Source organism: Dermacentor silvarum, chromosome 2, assembly GCF_013339745.2.
Source record: "Dermacentor silvarum isolate Dsil-2018 chromosome 2, BIME_Dsil_1.4, whole genome shotgun sequence".
Taxonomy (NCBI): domain Eukaryota; kingdom Metazoa; phylum Arthropoda; class Arachnida; order Ixodida; family Ixodidae; genus Dermacentor; species Dermacentor silvarum.
The window spans coordinates 259,946,531-259,966,012 of NC_051155.1; the positions used below are offsets into that span (position 1 = coordinate 259,946,531).

General features: G+C 46.0%; 1 protein-coding gene across 1 annotated transcript; it reads left to right on the plus strand.

The window, feature by feature from the left end:
• Window positions 1-7,230: 7,230 nt before the first annotated feature.
• Window positions 7,231-9,537, plus strand: LOC119440817 (uncharacterized). The gene has a single exon (XM_049662639.1). The coding sequence runs from the start codon at window positions 7,476-7,478 to the stop codon at window positions 9,291-9,293; it is 1,818 nt and encodes a 605-aa protein (XP_049518596.1). The 5' UTR covers window positions 7,231-7,475; the 3' UTR covers window positions 9,294-9,537.
• Window positions 9,538-19,482: the final 9,945 nt, after the last annotated feature.

The following is a 19,482-nucleotide window of genomic DNA, read 5'->3' on the forward strand; positions in this document are numbered from 1 at the left end:
CACGATCGCGATGCTTTGTCATCGAACTCTGGCTAGTTGTTGACTCCAACGCCTAAGCTATGCCAACATGTTCATGTTTCCTTGTTTGTAATAAATCGTCGGCAGCCACAAGCTGCTGCACAGACGTGACAAAAACAGTCGCACCCTTTGCCGCTGCATCCCGGCGGAGTTTGCAAACTGGCAAAGTAATCTAGTAACGGTGGTTGGGCAGCAGGCGTTGGCGCCGGCGTCAATGAGCAATCGCAAGGAATTGTGGGGCGCGCCGTCTGCTAGCAGCTTCCGGTTCGACTGACGTCGTGGCGGCATCGGCGGCATGCCCGGTGCACGTGTTTTTTACGCGGTTTCAACTCTCAGTCGTGCGAAGGTTTCCGTCCCCTTTGTCGACCACCAATGTCGTAACATTCATGCAGCTGATTTCTAGGTTTCAGTTCACTCTGGGCGCGACGATGACGAGCGAAGAAAGGCAAGGATACGCTTTTATTTATAAACGAACTCCGGTTTCGTTTCAGCAGCCTTGTTTGTTTCAGCCAGGTTTAGCTCTACGACATTTGCCGCTGCTTGAACGCACCGTCACTGACTGCTCTACCTGCGGGTCAATCAGAAAGATGAAAAAGATATCTTTGTCCGATAATTTATCAAGCGTATACAAGCATTACTTAGAAAATCGGGTGCTGAGGTGATGGCTCTAGCAGCCTGGTAAATACTATCCTGTGATCGTCGCTGCAACCGATATCGTCAGTAACGGCGTAGCTAGCGTAATTAGAAAATGAAGTGCTGAAAATGTTTGAAAACTGCGCGCTGTCAACGGCATTTCTTGGTCGAAACTCGAGGTTCATTTGAAGTGGTACGTAGATAGACGTTTTCGCTGTTTTTGTCAACAAGATGGGGAAATGGCCCTATCGCTGACATATTACGGCTGCGCGCATTACCTCTATTTGTGTTCAAGGAACTAAGGTGGGCTAGTTGGTTACAAGTATTACGTATGTATCTCGCTGTGTCTCGTTTAGATTTGCGCAGTAAAACCACTTATCATAATACCTATATATGTGCATGCGAGTACTGAAATAGTTATTGTTGCTTGAGTTAATGTTAGAGAAAGGAATATCTTGGGGAATCATTCCGGGTCGGCCCTTACACAGCTCATCGCCGCCTGATAAGTGGCGCTGTACGTTCATTTTCTTTTTATTCACTGATGGTTCAGTTTTGGAATTGGCAGCCATGCCTCTGATGCTTGTGCACAGCTGACTCAGCAAGGGATGCTGCAAGGCAGTAGTGACATGAGTTTACCTTTAACGCTTGAATTCAGCAGCGAACGGCTGAACAGCCGACCATGGTTTTGCTAGGCGCCTGCAACCTGGTAATCTTCGAGTGTAACAAAGCCGGAGACTGCAAGCGCATCAATAGGCTTCAACGGCGAAGCGGTGGCGGCGGCTGAGCTGCCTCGAACCAGAAACAGCGAGCAGACGGCGCATCCCAGAATCCCTCGCTCTTTTACGGGTCACCTATTCCGGTGGGAGAGGTCACGTGCATTCCGGGCACGGCTTTTGCGAACGCCATTTGCGGACGCTAGTCGTGTGCGCGCTTTCGCCAACCTAGCCAAGTAACGCTTTCGCGGAAAAATCCTCTCAAGAAAAACAACTTCAGTGGAGGAGCTACGCACAATTGTAGCAGAAGTTGAAGGAGCACCCGTTAACTTACGTGTATGGCGAACATGAGCCCATGCCACTGACGCCCGCAGACATCATAGGCGGACGGCAACAGCTTCAAGACAGACAAACAAGGCCACACAACGGAGACCTTGAAGAAGCATGGCGAAGTAGATGCAAACTCGTGAAAGCTTGGTGGAAGAGATGGCATCGCAAATATCTCAAGGAAATAGGAGCTACTGTCAAAGCCAAGACGCGACAAGCAAAACCATTGTCCTAAAGCGATGTGGTTTTAATTGAAGACCGGGGTCAAAGAACATTTTGGAAAATGTGCCGAATTAAAATAACGTTACCCTGGACGCGACGGAATGACAAGAGCTTGCTTACTTCGGACATGCAACAAAGAATTTCTCAAAAGATCTGGGAACACCACCTACCCTTTTGAAGGGTGCTTCAAATAGCCCGCCAAAGCCCATCTCAGTGCAAGGGCGCTATAACGTAAAATGATTCCAAACTATTTTGATTCCAAACTCCTGACGTCAAATTTACGTAACCACCGACGCAAGCATCGGGCGGTGACCCGCAGCGTTGTCTGAACAATCCAATCAAACACTCTCCTAGTTTATAGGAGGTCACCTTTGTTCGCTTTCAAAACCAATAACATTGTCTACACTCAGCGGTTTTTCTTATCTAATTTGCTGACAAGAGGCGAGGAGCACGCTCTAGTGGAGAGGGTTTCGATGGGGCCGGGCCAGCACAGTGAAAATAGATAACCGCATGAATAGGGTGGTGCCGGCTTCTCCGATTGGTCCGGTTCGCCTTACTTAGCTTGCGGTGGCTGGTCGAAAATCGCGGCGGCGTGCAACGGAAGGATAAGAATGCCGCTAAAACGGATCCTCAACAAGGAAAAGTTGGCAGAGCGATGTCGTATGCATGCCGAATGGGCTCTATAACGTTTTACTGCCACGCAAAAAGGTTTATCATGCGCAAATAAATACATGCTCACCGGCAGGTGCGAGTAGCGAGGGCCTGAGCGATCGGCGGGCAGCCATCTGTGATTCCTTTCGGAACGAGGCAGTATGTGGCTATTCAGAAAAATTTTCAGCTTTGTTCGGCATATTAATGCATTTTTTTCGCGTACACGTCACTTTGACGTAGTGAGTATTGGCGGTTTTGTGACGTCGCGTGACAGACAGGCGAAGTGGGCGTAGCCAGAAAACATTGGACCAATAGCAGAGAGTTGATGGTGAAAAGACATCGAATCAGGAATGATTATTTTTCTTTTGTGTGGTTTAATCATGCATAATCAGTGTGTACACGTTATATCAGATGGGGAGCTATCGCGGTTTTCGTGACGTCGCGTGATAGACAGGCGAAGTTGGGAGCGGCCCGAAAATGTTTTGACCAATCGTTGAGGCTGATTGCAGAACTTGGAATCAAAACAGTTTGTAATCATTTTACGTTATAGCGCCCCAAGTTGGGCGGGCGGGAGCGTGTAAAATATAATCATCCAGGCACTCGAAGAGCAAGAGAACGGCTCCTTGGCGCGTGCTACTGCTTTAATAAATCGTTCATGTTCGAAGCAGTGGCCGGTCTCATTCGTTTTGCCACCCACACGCGTCTGACTAGGGTCTTAGAGCATAAATACTTGGGTTTAACCTTATCACATGATCTCCGATGGCATGTTGAAAACATTACACCGACTGCACTCTCTTCTTCCTGACAAGACGCCTTCGCCTGGCACCGCCCGCCACAAAGCTGTTGGCTTATCGCATCAATGTTCAACCCATCCTTGAGTACGCTAACATTGTTTGGTTTCCTTTCACTAACGAACTTATTAACAGACTGGAGGGGATGCATAGAAAGGCATTAAGGTTTATTTTTAATAAATACAAGCTAATTAACTCACCAACTAGCTTACTAAAACAAGCTGGTATGCTAACCTTACAAAATCGAGCTAAACTAGCCCGACTGAAGTTTTTGTATCAATTAATCCATGGCGAAATAAACATTGACGCATCTAAAGTTATCTATTGTTCACATACGATATCTACACGTCATAAACATCCTCATACCCTTGTTGAACACAAGTAGAACTCATACTGTTTTAAATATTCTTATTTTAATCGTGCAATCAGAGAGTGGAACCAACTGGACCATTCAGTGGCGAGCATTTCGACTTTAGAAAGTTTTGGTCGAAGAAATAATACGTGGATAACTGTGCATCACTAGTATGACACCTTATTTTCTACATTTTTTTAACTGTATTATATTCTCTGTGTTCTGATTTCGCACTTGCGTCTCAAAAATTGTGCTCCCTTTCTTTCTCTGTTGACTCGATTTTGTTTTGCTTACTTTTATTGTGTTTGATGTACTTAGGTCCTCTATATTTGTCACAGTTGACTTGATGCATAATTATTGTAACACTGTATGGCATTGTACGAGAAGAAAGGTAACCGAGGGGCCCGATTTTTATTGCGATAGCAATTATATGGACACTCCAAAGCAGATTTCTGCCGTCGCCGTCGCCGTGAGGTTCCGTATGACGTCAACGGCGATGAAATCGTCGCCGCGCTCCGGACGCTGTATGTGCGAGTGAAAGGGCGCGAGGGACGCGCGCTTTCACGGGGAGCGAACGCACGTCGGAGAGCGAACGCGCGTTCTGCGCCGTACAACCTGAAGGGCTGCAAAATTAACCGTCTCTTTCCTCCTTTCCATATATAGAGAGCAAACGCAAGTTTTTCCGTCGCGCGAAAGACTGTGGGGGGACGGGAGGGAGGGAGGGGAGGCGACGTTTAGCTGCGGCACCAAATACGTATTTATATAAAAACGCCGCGCGCGTTTGGTGCGAACGCCGGCAAAACGCCGACGGCGTCAACAATAGTTCTGCGCGTTGCTGGTGCTGCTGCATGTCCAAGTTTATACAGCTGATAAAACTACAATCCTTACTCCGTATAGCTCTCTACTAATTTGCTATCGCAATTGGTGCTTCGCCTTTCGGGTGAAACTGCGACAAATTTTATTATCATAAGAAGCCAACAAACAATGACACCAAGGACAACATAGGGGAAATTACTTGTACTTACTAATTGAATTAAGGAAATGATAAACTAATTGAACTGAAAACGGATGAAAAAACAACTGTCCGCAGGTGGGGAACGAACCCACGTCTTCGCATTACGCGTGCGATGCTCTCACCATTGAGCTACCGCGGAGCCATTTTCCCATCCACTTTCCGGGGTATTTATGTCTTACAACTAGAATTAACCTTGGGAGTGTTAGCCAGCGCCACCACTCACAAACCTAGGCGCGGATGTGGAACATCCTTTCTGCCGCAGGCGTCACGAGCACGTGATCTTTTTGGGTGATGGCAACTGGTCAATAAACCCACATATGCTACGTGAAGGCATCAATGTTGCCGGATTCGAGCCCTCGTTATGTAATGAACGAGAGGAAAGGGAACCGAGGGGCTCGATTTTTATTATCATATCATAAGAAGCCAACAAACAATGACACCAAGGACAACATAGGGGAAATTACTTGTACTTACTAATTGAATGTTGTCCTTGGTGTCATTGTTTGTTGGCTTTTTATGTGTGGCATTGTGTTTCACAAACCTTTGTTATGTATCTTTTACACTGTACTCATGTATGTACCCTCCCTGCTATTATCTCGTGTGAGATTAGCAGTGTTGTTAAATAAATAATACATAAAACGCGTCGATTTTCCATCCTAGAGGCAGTATGCACCGCTCACCAGCACGACACCATCCATATCGGTGGCCGTGACGTTGACACACATTGTCCTTGGGAAATCGGAGGCGTCCATCAGGCGATTAGCACAGGATCGTGAAGTAGACTGCGCCAACTTTGTAACGACACCAAGATGATGATGATGATGATGATGATGATGATGATGATGATGATGATGATGAGGATGATGATGATGATGCCTCAATCAATGGCACAACCCACTATGGGGGATAGGCCACGAACCGGGTGGTATTATGATCGAAATTTAAAATAAATTAGTTTAGAAATAAATAAGTAACAAAAATTAAAGGAAAAGAAATAAATAATTGAAGATAGGAAACGAACCAATAATAAAAGAATTAAGTAGTCTATACTAGGTTAGTCAGCCTTGCCTAGATAGGAGTAGAAATATGAATTTAATAATTAATTAAATACAGTAAAGGATAGACGTAAATTTTGAATAATAATATTAATACTAATATAATTGTGATTTTGTGACATTACTTTTTGAATTTGCTAAATCTATAATTTATTGAAGGATAAGTAAATCAATCATGGAAAGTTGGGAAACTATTAATAAGGCAATCTTTTTGTGTCACAAAGAAAATTATAAATTGCTCGGCAAACATTCCCGTGGCTATATCCTAACACCGTGGCTCCAAGTGAGAGTATAACTGGACTGCTTAAAGGTAGTCCTAGATTGTGAAGTGGGATTTCCAAACATCGTTGTCGATGATTAGAAAAGCGCCGACACGATAATAAAAGTGATCGATGGATTCTGGTTCATTGCAGAGGTAGCATAATGGGGATGCCGCCAGACCACATCTGTGCAAGTCAAAATTTAGTTGTGGAATACGGCAACGCAGCCTTGTAAATGTTACTTTGAATTACCGGTTAGGACACCACTGTCGGTTCCAAGAAGAATTTAGATGTATAAAATCTGTAGATTTGGCTAACGCGAGGCTTTTCTTGTCTTCGGTCAAACTGCCTATATCTGGCTGCAGTGATATGCGCAGTTGCCGGCAGCACAGATATTGCCGGACCTTTTAAAGGAGCTCGTGCTAAAGAATCACCTATTTCATTAAGTTGGATGTCTCCGTGGCCTGGTACCCATACTAAATGAATTAACCTTTAGTGGGGTGGAGCTAATGTGTAAAACGTGTTCAAAGCTGTTGAATTTGTAGACGCGTTAAGCGCGCTGCATACAGAAAGGGAATCTGTGACGATAACAACTTTTGTGACATTTAGCGGTAACTTTCACAATGCAAGAACTATTGCCAGAAGTTCGGCCTGAAAAAACTGATGCGTAATCTGGCAGGCGAAATGAAAAAGACCAATCGAGGGATGGTGAGTAAATTCCCACGCCTGCGCCTTCTATTCACACGAGGAAGCATCAGTGGCTATTACATTTATTGGGAAATGGGCCAAATAGTCTTGCAAAAGGGCATTCAAATATGTTGGTGGCAGCAGTTTTGCGTTATTGGGGAAAATGTCCGCAAATTCTATTTTAAAGCGACAATGTGGACCTATCAAACGGAACGATTTCCCGAATGCGAACACTTAAAGGTGCCAATTGTGCCTGCACAAATACAACCTGTGGGGTATGTAACCGTGGCCACGTGTTCTCAAAAAATAAAATTGGTTCACTAATAAATATATATTCTGTACGTCTAAGAGGAGATTCATAAGTCCTTAAGTAGGTTTGAACCGTAAGCATGCGGAATCTCGTGTGAAGAGAAGGTAATAGGGCTTCCTGGTATAACACGTTATTAGCAACGAATTTAGGCAGACCTAAACATAATCAAAGAGCTTCTCTTTCTAAGGGGGCGAACCGGAGCGAACGTACCTCGCATGAGCTCCGTGAACAACCAATTTTGGTGGCGTGCAAACTACGTTTCGACCAAAATTCCTACGGTGTCAGGTCCCTGAAGCTACAGGCTCTCGCTGGACACCAGTTTCATCACCATCGGCCCACCGGGAGGGCCATTACGGCCCAAAACCCGTTCGGGCACACCGAACGACAGCCAGCCCTAACCAAGACTACGGCATCATCGCCTCGCCGCGCCGCAGCTGCACGATGCCGGACGACGCGGAGCCCCAAGGCCGCACCGAGGGCGGGTCAACCACCCCACCGACCCACCGGGTAAGCTCTTTTCAAGGCATGGACGTCGTTGAAGTAGAGGGAGAAACTATTGCACCTGAAGAAGTAACTAAAGAAGCGGGCTGGCTTACCAGCCACCGTAATAGGAGCCGTAGAGCTATAGAGCAGTTCAGCATAATGGCTGATGAAACAAGCAAAACAACTGGCACTGGCGAAGCGCGTTCTGGTGCGTGCCAGAGCGCAGCGCGTACCACCAAGAAACCGAAGCCGCCGCGACAGCCACAACTTCCAAAGGAAGATATAAAGATCATCGTACGGCCCCGCGACGGGCTAAATGTCTCAAAACTAAGTGATGCGCAAATTCGAGATGAAGTATTGCGAGCCGCAGCAGTACCGATTGCAGAGGCGGAAGATGACATATATCGCTCCTGCGTGGAAAAAAATGTCATAGTAATCAGCACTCCGCGAATGGCAAATGCTGAGAAATACAACCGCATCAGGGAACTCCAAATTGGAGACACGCACTACGAAGCCACAGCCTACGCCGCCCCACCGGCAGACACCTACAAAGGCGTAATCCACAACATTCCGGACTACGACACTGCGGAGGACATCACCAAAAGTCTCATCTACAAGAAGAACCCCACCATCCTGCAGGCCCGTCGCATGGGCAACACCAACTCAGCCATCATCATCTTTGAAGGCCCAAATGTACCCTTCTACGTCTACTACAGAGGCGCCGAGTACCGCTGCTACCTCCACAAGAAAAAAGTCGAAGTGTGCGGAGCCTGCGGCCGGATCGGTCATCGCGCGGACGTGTGCCCTACCCCCGACAAGAAACAGTGCAAAGACTGTGGTGCCCAAAACCCCGCGGACAATCACAGCTGCAACCCTAAGTGCGCGCTGTGCGGTAAAGATCACCCCACGGGAGACAAGAGCTGCCAGAGACGCTTTCAGACGCCTTTCCTCATCAAACAGCGCCAGTGGGAAAAACAGCGACAACAACAACAACAAACCTTGCACAACCACAGCGGCGGCGGCGGCAGAGACCCATCGTTGCCACGTCAAGCAGACAAGCAGACAACGGCAGCCCAACGCCCATCCCGATCAAAATCGAGGGACACTGCTGCCGATCGCAAGGCATCCAGATCAAGATCCCCATCGGGACATAGACCCCAGGCTAAACAAGAAAGCAAGACCTCAACCAATAACAACAAGGTGAGCTGGGCAAATGTAGTCTCCCAGTCCGAACCCACTAAGATAGAAAACCCCACGCTCCCCTCTTCTCACGACAGCGAGCTAACTAAAATCAAACAAATGCTCGAAATTCTACTAACAGAGAATAAGGCCCTCAAGGCCGAGGTAGCCCAACTGAAGGCGACACCGCCGAAAGAAGTTGTACCCGCAGAACCAGAAACTGTCCATATAGAGATAGATGCACCTCCGGCAGTTGCAGAACCTACCACACAATACGCGCAGCCAGATTCCGATACCGAGAGCCTACCCGCGAAGCGCAGAGCGGTAGAACAATCCCCTCCTTCCCAAGGGAAAACCGCCCACTCTGGCACCTCTAAGCGTAACATCAGGGAAGAGACGATCATAGAGGAAATCACCAGGGCCATTGATATCAAATTCGAGATAATGCATAAAACATTCCACACCATGATAACAAACCTTGCCGAAAGTTATAATGCCAGAATCGCGGTCCTCGAAAACGCCCAACAAAGGCCTAGCGTAGGGCCCATTAAAGTAACTAAGCCTTACAACCGCCCGACCAACGATGGCCTGGAATAGCGGTAAAAGCGCTATGTACGTCATATGGCAATGGAACTGCCGGGGATTCCGCCGCAAGCGAGGGAATCTCCAGCAGTTCCTACAAACTAAGGATTCCGAAGCTCCAGACATAATTGCCCTCCAAGAGACGGGGGGTCAGGCCAAATTATCAGGCTATGCGTCCTTCTGCTCCGATGTATCGGGCACAGGCAAAGCGCCAATCGCTACGCTAATCAAACGAAACATACCGGCACTCATACACGAGACCGGCATTGTGTCCGTAGAACACGTCTTAGTGGAAATTATTCCTACGGCAAAGCGAGGAACTGGCAGCCTGTTTGTGCTCAACGTATACAGCAAGCCTAAACAGCAACACAGATTCCTCAATCTATTCCGGAAAGCAGCACACATTGCAAACAAACAACCACTTGTCATACTAGGCGACTTCAATGCACACTCATCGGCATGGGGCTATCGCACCGATCACCGCAAAGGCCGTCAATTGTGGCTAGACGCGCAGCAGGAGCAACTCACGCTGCTCACAGATCCGACACAACCCACGCGCACAGGAAATAGCGTCTGCGTGGACACTACACCAGACCTAACGTTCACCAAAAACGTGTCAGGCGCCACATGGTTCAACACGCAAGAAAACTTGGGAAGTGACCACTTCATAGTGGCCACCAAAATCCGAACGGGACCCGCCAAACCTATCGGCAAACGAATCCACATCACGGACTGGGACAATTTTAGGCAACTACAAACAAACAAAAACGAACCTGCCGTTCCTGAGATTATAGACATTAAGGCATGGGTCGACAACTTACAACAAACCGTTAAGCAGGCGACCATAACCATACCAGAAGAAGCTAATATCCAGGCGGCAGATGCCAAGCTCCTCCACATGTGGGAAGCAAAAGCTAGCTTGGAAAGACGACTAAAACAACAGAAACTGAATAGATCCCTACGCAAACGCATATCGATCTTAAACAAACAAATTGAGGAATATGCTCACCAGCTAACCCGCCAAAACTGGCACAGTGCATGTGATGGAATGGAAGCGCAAATAGGCATGGCCAAAACATGGCGCATACTTAGATGTCTACTCGATCCCGAGAGCAGTAAAACTATGCAGGGACATAATCTCAGCAAAATAATCCATAATTTCCCGGGATCAGACACAGACTTAATTAACGAACTCAAGAATCTATACATCGGAAACCATTCCAAAATGCCCTTACCCGCATACACGGGAGATCCAAACCCAATACTCGACGAACCAATCACGGAAGCTGAAGTCCGTGAGGCCATACACGGTCTACGAACGCACTCCGCTCCGGGTCCAGACGGCGTAACAAACAAAACTATACGGAACCTGGACGATGACTCCATAGAAGCACTAACTAAGTATCTGAATAAGTGTTGGGAGACTGGCCACATCCCTCAACAGTGGAAGGAAGCTAAAATTGTCATGATACCAAAGCCGGGCAAGAGGTTGCAGCTACAGAACCTAAGACCCATCTCGCTCACCTCCTGCCTAGGGAAACTTCTGGAACACATCATCCTTACTCGCCTAAACAAACACATGGAAGCGCACGACCTGTACCCTCACACGATGATTGGATTCAGACCCAAGCTTTCCACGCAGGACATTATGCTTCAGATTAAGCACCAAATAATAGACGGTGATCAGAGCTCAGAACTTGATACCCGGGCCATTCTTGGCCTTGATCTAACCAAAGCCTTCGACAATGTACATCACGAAGCCATCCTAACCCAGATAAACAAACTAGGAGTTGGCTCCAGAGCATACAATTATATAAAAGACTTTCTTACAGACAGGACAGCCACAATCACCGTCGGTGGGGTAACCTCGGAGAGCATTTCGCTCGGGAATCGAGGGACACCCCAGGGCTCGGTCCTGTCTCCCTACCTCTTCAACATGGCCATGCTAGAATTACCAAGCAAGCTAGCTAAAATCCCTAAACTACAGCATAGCTTATATGCAGACGACGTGACACTCTGGGTAACCGGAGGGAGTGACGGAGAAATCCAAGAAACTTTGCAAAGCGCGATCGAAGTCGTCACAGAATACGTAACACCTAAAGGACTCTCCTGCTCCCCGCAAAAGTCCGAGTTACTTCTGTATAGACCCACTTGCAGAGGCAGGAAAACTGTCACCACACCCCCTCAAATCATGCTCAAAGCTAACGACCAGGACATCCCAATAGTTCCGAGCATCAGGATCCTTGGACTCAGAATACAGGCCAATGGACACAACAACGAAGTGATAAAGGCACTAGACTCGCACGTACATCAAACAACAAGACTCATTTCGCGCATCGCCAACAGACACCACGGCATGAAAGAAACTAATTTACTCAGATTGGTACAGGCTTTTGTCATAAGCAGAATAGTGTACGCTAGCCCATTCCTGCAACTAAAGAATGATGAACGCTCCAAAATTAACCTCATGATCAGGAGAGCATACAAGCAGGCTCTACACCTACCAATTACGACCGCAAACGAAAAGTTTGAGGCTCTAGGAGTACACAATACTCTTGACGAGCTCATGGAAGCCCAAAGAATTGCCCAACTGGAGAGACTCTCGCGTTCTCCGACGGGGCGACACATTCTCCAATCACTGGGGATTACATACAACACCCAATTCGGACCAAAGCAGGACATTCCCACAGAGTTAAGAAAACACATACACGTCCCACCATTACCTAAGAACACTCACCCTCTGCATAACCGAGAGCGCAGGCAGGAAAGAGCCAAATCCTTACAAAAACGCTTTGCAAACTCTCAGGACGTGGCCTATGTAGACGCTGCCGAGTATCGTGACCGAGACGTTATGACAGCGGCTGTACTAGATCAGCAAAATCAAATCATCGCTGCAAGCTCAGTTATTACAACCTCGCCGGAGGTCGGGGAGGAAGTCGCAATCGCCTTGGCGTGCGCTTCCTCCGCAGCCAAATTCATAGTCAGCGACTCAAAGACAGCTATACGAAATTTCGCGAAAGGGCGCATTTCGCCTGAAGCCCTCAAAATTCTGGCTAGGGTACCCGAGACCCGGCGCAGATGGACGCAACTCGTTTGGGCACCGGCGTACTCCGGTCTTCCGGGAAACGAAGCTGCTCACAGTGCGGCGCGAGAACTGGCAATCCGCGGCCGCACGACAACCTCTTGCGAGGAGCAGTTCGAATCCCTCCGCCGTTCAGGCAGGGACCGGATGGTATCCTACAAGGAAATTCTACAATTCTACTGCCAGGGCAGGAGGCATTACCCTGCCGCTCACAAAAATTTAGATAAAAAGCAATCAGTTACCTGGCGCCTTTTACAGACGCACACTTTCCCAAACCCAGTGACGTACAGTCACCTCTATCCTGGGCTATATACAGCAGATTGCAAATTATGCGCTGGTAGAGCCGATCTTCATCACATCATGTGGGCATGTCCCCTGATAAGGTACAAAAAACCCACTAGCTTATTGCCTCCCCTTCCCATCACTACCCTAGAGCAGTGGGAGACTGCACTGCTCAGCTCAGACCTGGATCTCCAACTCCGGGTCGTCCAGATGGCCGAAGACGCCGCCAAAGCACAAGGCCTGGCCGCCGCCTGAGGAAGAAGAGGAAGGGCCCTCCCACTCCCCTCCTCCCTAAACTCCATCTCGGACAAAATAAAGTTTATACTACTACTCTCTTTCTAAAAGAAGAAGTGGTCTTATTTTATATTTTGCACTTCCGGAAAACAAAACACAGCCAAATTCTAGAATCGGTCGTACATACATATGGTAGATCATTATTAATGTGTCACTTCGCATACCAGAACGCCGGTTACTGATTCTAAGTAATAAATCTACAGCTCGTGTCCCTTTCGTTGCAATATTTTAAATGTGAGAACGCCAGTTAAGTTTTTCATCATATGTGATACCCAGGTATTTAAGCGACTCTACCTGTGGGATGGTACTCTGATCATATACTAATGATAAATGTATCGGCCCGGAAAGTGGAAAGACAAGGACTGCACTTTTGCTTACGTTTAGTGACAGGTGAAGGGTGTGAAGCCACTTCTCTAGAATACATAGGTACGTTTGCAAGGACATGTAAAGGGAATTTATGTCTCTTGCTGTCGCGAAAAATGCGATGTCGTCTGCATAGACATATAGATGAACTTCCCGGCGCAGTGGAATTGAACTCATCAAAAGGTTAAATAGTACAGGAGACAGAACAGCCCCCTGGGGCACCCCTCTTGTCTGATAGAACTTTGTTGAAGAAAAGCCGTTTCGAAAACAGTCAAATTTTCTATTTCTTAGAAATGCAAAAATCCATGTCATTATATAATTCTGAAAATTGTAGGACTGTAATCTGTCCAGTAGTAGTGGGTACTCGACACTGTCATAAGCTTTCGCCACGTCAAGAGTCACTAAAGCACTCAATCGTTTTCTATTTCGAGCAAGTTGGATACGGCTTTCCAAGTCTACATGCGCACACCAAATGGAGAGACCACGTCGGAAACCAATTTGACTTGGGCTCAGTAACAAATTTTTAGATATATGATCCATCATGCGATCATATAGAAGTGTTTCAATAAGTTTTACCATGTTTGACGTAAGAGAAATAGGCCGAATATTGTCAAGATTGTAGCCAGCTCCTTGTTCTTTAAGTAGCGGAATTATTTTGGCTGTACTCCATTCTTGAGGAATCCAAGCATTTTTTAGAGAATAATTTACTGTGTTCAGAAGTTCCTCAGGAGACATTGCAAAAAAAAAAATTTTAGCATGGCATTGGAAATGCCATCAGGACCTGGGGCTGAGGCAGGCAAAGATCTAACGATATTGGAAAGCTCTGGCACTGTGACTTCCACAAAGTAATCCGCGATGGGAGGTCTTAATGGCCCATTTGGCAAACATGATGTTAAGCGTTGTGCTAAGCCCTTTCCTATGAATTCTAATGAAGCAGATATCTCGCGTGGTGAAAGAATTACCGACGCAATATTCGCTGGTGTTGGTATGAACTTTCTATACCGAAGGAACCTGAACAGAGCTTTTTTTGTTGTTAGGCTTAGAGATGAATGCATGATGTTTTTCAGCATATTCGTCTTTGGCATGTGATACTGTTCTCTTGAATGTGGCAGCTGCAAACTTATAATCACTCCAGTTATTCGGAGACTGATTGTGAAGTAGTTTTTACCAAGCGGCTTTTCGTCGTCTATAATCCCGCGTGCACTCCCAATTCCACCAAGGAGAGTGAGTACTTTTATCTTTGGTAACATTAAACTGAGACCTTTTATAGGAACATTTTAATACAGCGTAAAGGCTTATGGCTTTGTTGTAATCCGGCACCGTTATCTGGGAGTTGAGGGTCGCTTTTATTATACTCTGAAATTTCTGGTAATTGACAAAAATTCGCGCCGGAGACTCTAAAGAAGTAAGAGGGCACATAATATCAAATCTAATGGGTAGATGGTCACTGTTTGAAGCAGAGCCGACTGTAGACCAGGAAGTGACGCACATCCCCGAACTGGCAAATGTTAGATCCAATGCTGATTTATAACGGCCTTGAATAAATGTAACTGTTTTCGTGTTTAAGCAACAAAAATTTTGATTAATTGCCCAGTCCGATAATCTCTTTCCACATGAGTCTGTTCTGAAACCCCAAGCCACATGATGAGAATTAAAGTCTCCCGCTATCACAATTTCTTTCCTACAAGATTTTACAGCGGTATCAACATATCTAATGCCTTGAACACCTGCGGGAAAATATACATTTACTAAAGAAAACGGGGAACAACCAGGAATAGTTACATCTAATGCTAATATCTCGCACTCTGTAGACATATACTGATATGATATGTTTGCTTTGTGGCATATTTTAGTTGTTATCAAGAGCGCAAGTCCTCCGCCTCTCGATGGACGGTCCAATCTAAATAAACGATAGTTTCTTATGTGGAAATCTTGGCCATTTGAGAGCCAAGTCTCCTGCAAAAATATAATGTTGGGGGAAAATTGCGAACAAAAATATACCAAATCTGTGGCTGCAGAAATAATGGAACGGCAGTTCCACTGTAATACCTTTAAAACACCTATGATGAATTAATGCCTACTTTAGAAATCACTTGCTCTAAAATACTGTCTTTTAAAAATCTCTCTTCGAAAGACTGTTTAGTGTTTAGTGGGTTTTGGTTGAGGGATAGAACTCGGAGAATTAGGTTAGCATCTGTCTTGGAAAGACTATCTTTAACAACGTTTTTGGTTTTGAGTGCGGGACAGAGGTGGATGAATTATCATTAGGTGATCTTGTGCGTTTAAGCAGTCGGAAGACCCATTTCTACATCCTGGTTGTTTTCTGGCACTGATCCAGAGAAGCATCCGTTGTCGGTCTGCTGAGTTGAAGTTGATTGCCTTGTATTTTCAACGTTTTCTGCAATGATTGGCGAGGGATCTATTAGCTGCCCAGCGTTTGATGTAAGGGGATGTGGAGGAGTCTGTAAGCTAGTGTTAGAACTCGCTACAGAACTGAAAAGCTGAATCATTTGAGATGTCATCACATGAGCTAGAGTCTCCGACAGGTTTGATGTTAGTCGTTCCATAGCTTTCGACAGCGCTTTTTCTACAGCTATCGCAATAGCATCGCAAAGGGTTGAGTCTGCAACCATTTGTTGACGGGCTGTCACTCCTGCATATCCCTTAGATCTTCCCTGGACCTCAGCAACAGCATCACGGCGTGAGAAGCGCCTCCTTTCGATTACTTCTATAATTTGAAGTTCCTGTGTTATCACAGGACAATTAGAGTAGTTAGCGGGGTGACCACCACTACAGAGACAGCATTTCTCTTCTTCGGAAGAGCAATCACTAAAATTGTGGTTGTCACCGCAATTACGGCAACGTGGCGCAGATCTGCAGCCCCTCACGTTGTGACCGAATCGCCAACAATTGGCGCATTGTAGAATGCGTGGAGCCAGAGCTTCAACCTTGTATATTAGGGGCCAGAATTTGATTTCTGTCGGACGCATTGTCCCAGGAAATGTGATTATCACTGACTCAGTTGGAGTCTTCTTATTGTCAATCACTCGGCTATACCGGTACACGGAGATGACACCAGCCACCGAAAACATCTCTAAAATATCTTCCGGGGTTAAACTGACGTCTACACCTCGTACAATGCCTCTAGAGCATGCAAGATGCGGTGGGACGAAACATCTCACCAGATGTGAAGCGAACGTTGAGCAATTTAGCAGTTCCTTGGCACAGTTGTGGTCTCGCGAGCAACATAATATACCTCCCCTGCCGAACAGGCGGACCTCAGTGATCTGTCGGAAGTGGGTGACGCCTTCTGCAATTTCACCTGAATCGTCTTGGGGTTCTTCATGTTGATTATACCCCCGTCGGTAGGCACCATGACCACGGGAACGTTGCCGGTTCCAGTGCGGAGAAAAAACTCAAGCGGTAGCTCCTGGGGAGCTACCGAGGCTGACCACGGGGGAGCCCCGAGGCCAGGCGATGAGACAGACATCAAGCAAGGCTGACTAACTCAAAAACACATAAGAATTCTTCAAACGGAAATAGAAAGAGTAACGTAAAAGATCAAGGTGAACAAAGAAAATACCACCCGATACTTGACCTAAGCCTCCAAAGCAGGAGATGCTATTACGGCGATCGAACGCAGGAACGCAGGAATCGAACGACCATGTGTCAAGTCGCGTGCTTTCGAGGTTCAGCAGAGGTTCAAAATGCAGCGTAGACACCAAGAATAGTTAGCCATACGGTCGCCGTTGCTCTTTATTCTCACTTCTTCCTCCTTGACTTTTCAGAACCTTCATCTTGCGTCATCTTCTTTCTCGTTCACCTTACAAGTTATGCCAGATGTTGGTCATTCCTTGCGTCCTGATAACACGTTTATCGCACCAGTTGACCGCAATTCTAGAACCAGCCACGTGAACACGGTCTATCCACCACGGGCCCGCACTACGACGCAACAGCCACCTTTTCTTTCTGCAAACTGCGCGAGACTAGAGCGATTTTCTCTACCACTACAACTGATCTTGCTCCCTCGAAATCCCTTCCGGTCTATTCACTACAATGATAACATAATTATCCTTGAATAACTTCCAATGTTATGTAATGTCCCACGTTATCTTTGAGGTAATAAATAAATAAATAAATAAATAAATAAATAAATAAATAAATAAATAAATAAATAAATAAATAAATAAATAAATAAATACATAAATAAATAAATAATAAATAAATAAATAAACAAATAAATAAATTTGGTTCATTGTTCCCGCAGCTATGTCTAGAGGGATGTGATGATGATAGCGACATCTGTTTGCAAAAGTTGAAGCAACCATTGTCTTGCTTGCTAAAGGCAAAACGCCTGGCCCCGACGGCCTGGGCACAAAATTTTAACTGCCTTTTTTTGCACTGAGTTGGCTCAATTTCTGCTTAAGGTGTACGAAGAAGCGTAGAGATTTGGGTAGCTGCACGCCACGCTTTATCAAGAGCACACTGTACGTATTCTAAAATCAGTAATACAACTAAATGCTGAATGTAGCTTTTTATTCCGTGGACCATGCTTGAAGTGTACTGTCCATTCATGCGAAAAGTTGCGAGCAGAACGCTGCCTTCAATGCAGACTCGATTGAGTGGGTCCCGAGGGGGAGTCCACTTGATTTCCTTGTTTTTGCCGCAATTTATATTGTCACGCTCGCCGTGACGAAAGTGATGTCAAAATCACTGCAGCTTGATTTTCGCATATTAGATTCTATGGAAGTCGGCCCTAGTAGTATGACGTCGTAAAGCAAAGTGTACAGGCCTTGTGCTATCTAGGTGGATTAAGATACCATCCTTCTCGGCTCACTCTCGCATGCACCTATAGCATATGGCGCGCGGCCACGATCTTATCGCACTATGACTTTGTGCGGAACCTCAACGGCGACGCCGACGGCGGGCGACGACGACGCAATAATAAGTTGTCGAGTCTTTGTGCCCGTGTTTCGACACATAAATTCAAGTGGCGTGCGAGAAGAAGCACGCTAGGCCCTACCTGCTGAGCTTCACTGTAGGCGTAGTATACGTATAACGGGATACCTCTGAGCTGTGGAAAAACTTACATTGGTCAAAGGGACAAACCGGCCGGTTCGTTAATGACCGAGAATAGTTAGCCATACGGTCGCCGTTACTCTTTATTCTCACTTCTTCCTCGGAGAAAAACTGGTTAGAAGTATAAATACCCGATGCGGGAAAGTGGCGGTAACTCACCAAGAAAGACATTGTTCTTTAACAAAGTGGTGGTGGTCATTAGTTGAAATAAAGACGGCTCAACTGGGAGCACCACTGGTTTTTACAAGACGTAGGGTTGACAAAAAGAACAAGATGCAAACTTGCAGGCGTTGTTCATACAATTGGTCTAGCTTTTACAGAAAACTAGAACTAAAATAAACCGTTCAGACGTTTGAAACGCGAGAAATAAAAACTAGGAAAGAAAGACAACTGGTTAAAAGAAACTGCGTTGTATCAAGATATGTCGGCTAAAAGTAAAAATTGGAAATGAAAGCGAACAGTACGAATACACATGTTTTTGGAAGTTGATGGAGAGAGAAAAGAGAAAGACCAAATATTAATTAAACGAAGACTAAACAATAAAATTACACTTTGTATGAAATGCGTAAGTCACGCCTGTCAAATTTCCTGGCGCGAAAGGTGAGTGGAAGAAAGAAGGGATGACAGAAACAGCGGCAACTTTCAACTAATTTTATTTCCTTACAACGCGCGCATATATTGATTAAGGTATTGACTGCTTGGATGTGCAGATTCAATGAGAGCAAACAAGAAAATATACGCAACCCAACAGATGTTAAGAAACTGCAACTCGCTTTTGAAAACAGACAACTCGCCTCTTTTTGACATCCGTTGGCTCTCGTGCCATCGAATTTCCATCCACGAAGACACATGAACCGCGGTGAAAGGGCACGTTCCATTCTTAATCGAGAGGTCCCCAGTTAAGACCTCCTGTTAAGACATCATCTAGATAGGATTGTTTCTAATGTCAAGAACGCTCACCTTAGAACTGTTTTTCTCGGCGAAGATCCATAAGCCTTTTCGTGCTATAGTGTCAGCGAAAGGGAACATGGCAGGTCTGTGTAGCTAAATACCCACAGAACTGCTTAGCTTCACTAGTTTTTTCAGACTCCTTTCGCTTGCACA

Bases quoted from the DNA above. Each gene is read 5' to 3' on its own strand.
- LOC119440817 (XM_049662639.1), top strand. From the start codon at position 7,476: ATGCCGGACGACGCGGAGCCCCAAGGCCGCACCGAGGGCGGGTCAACC.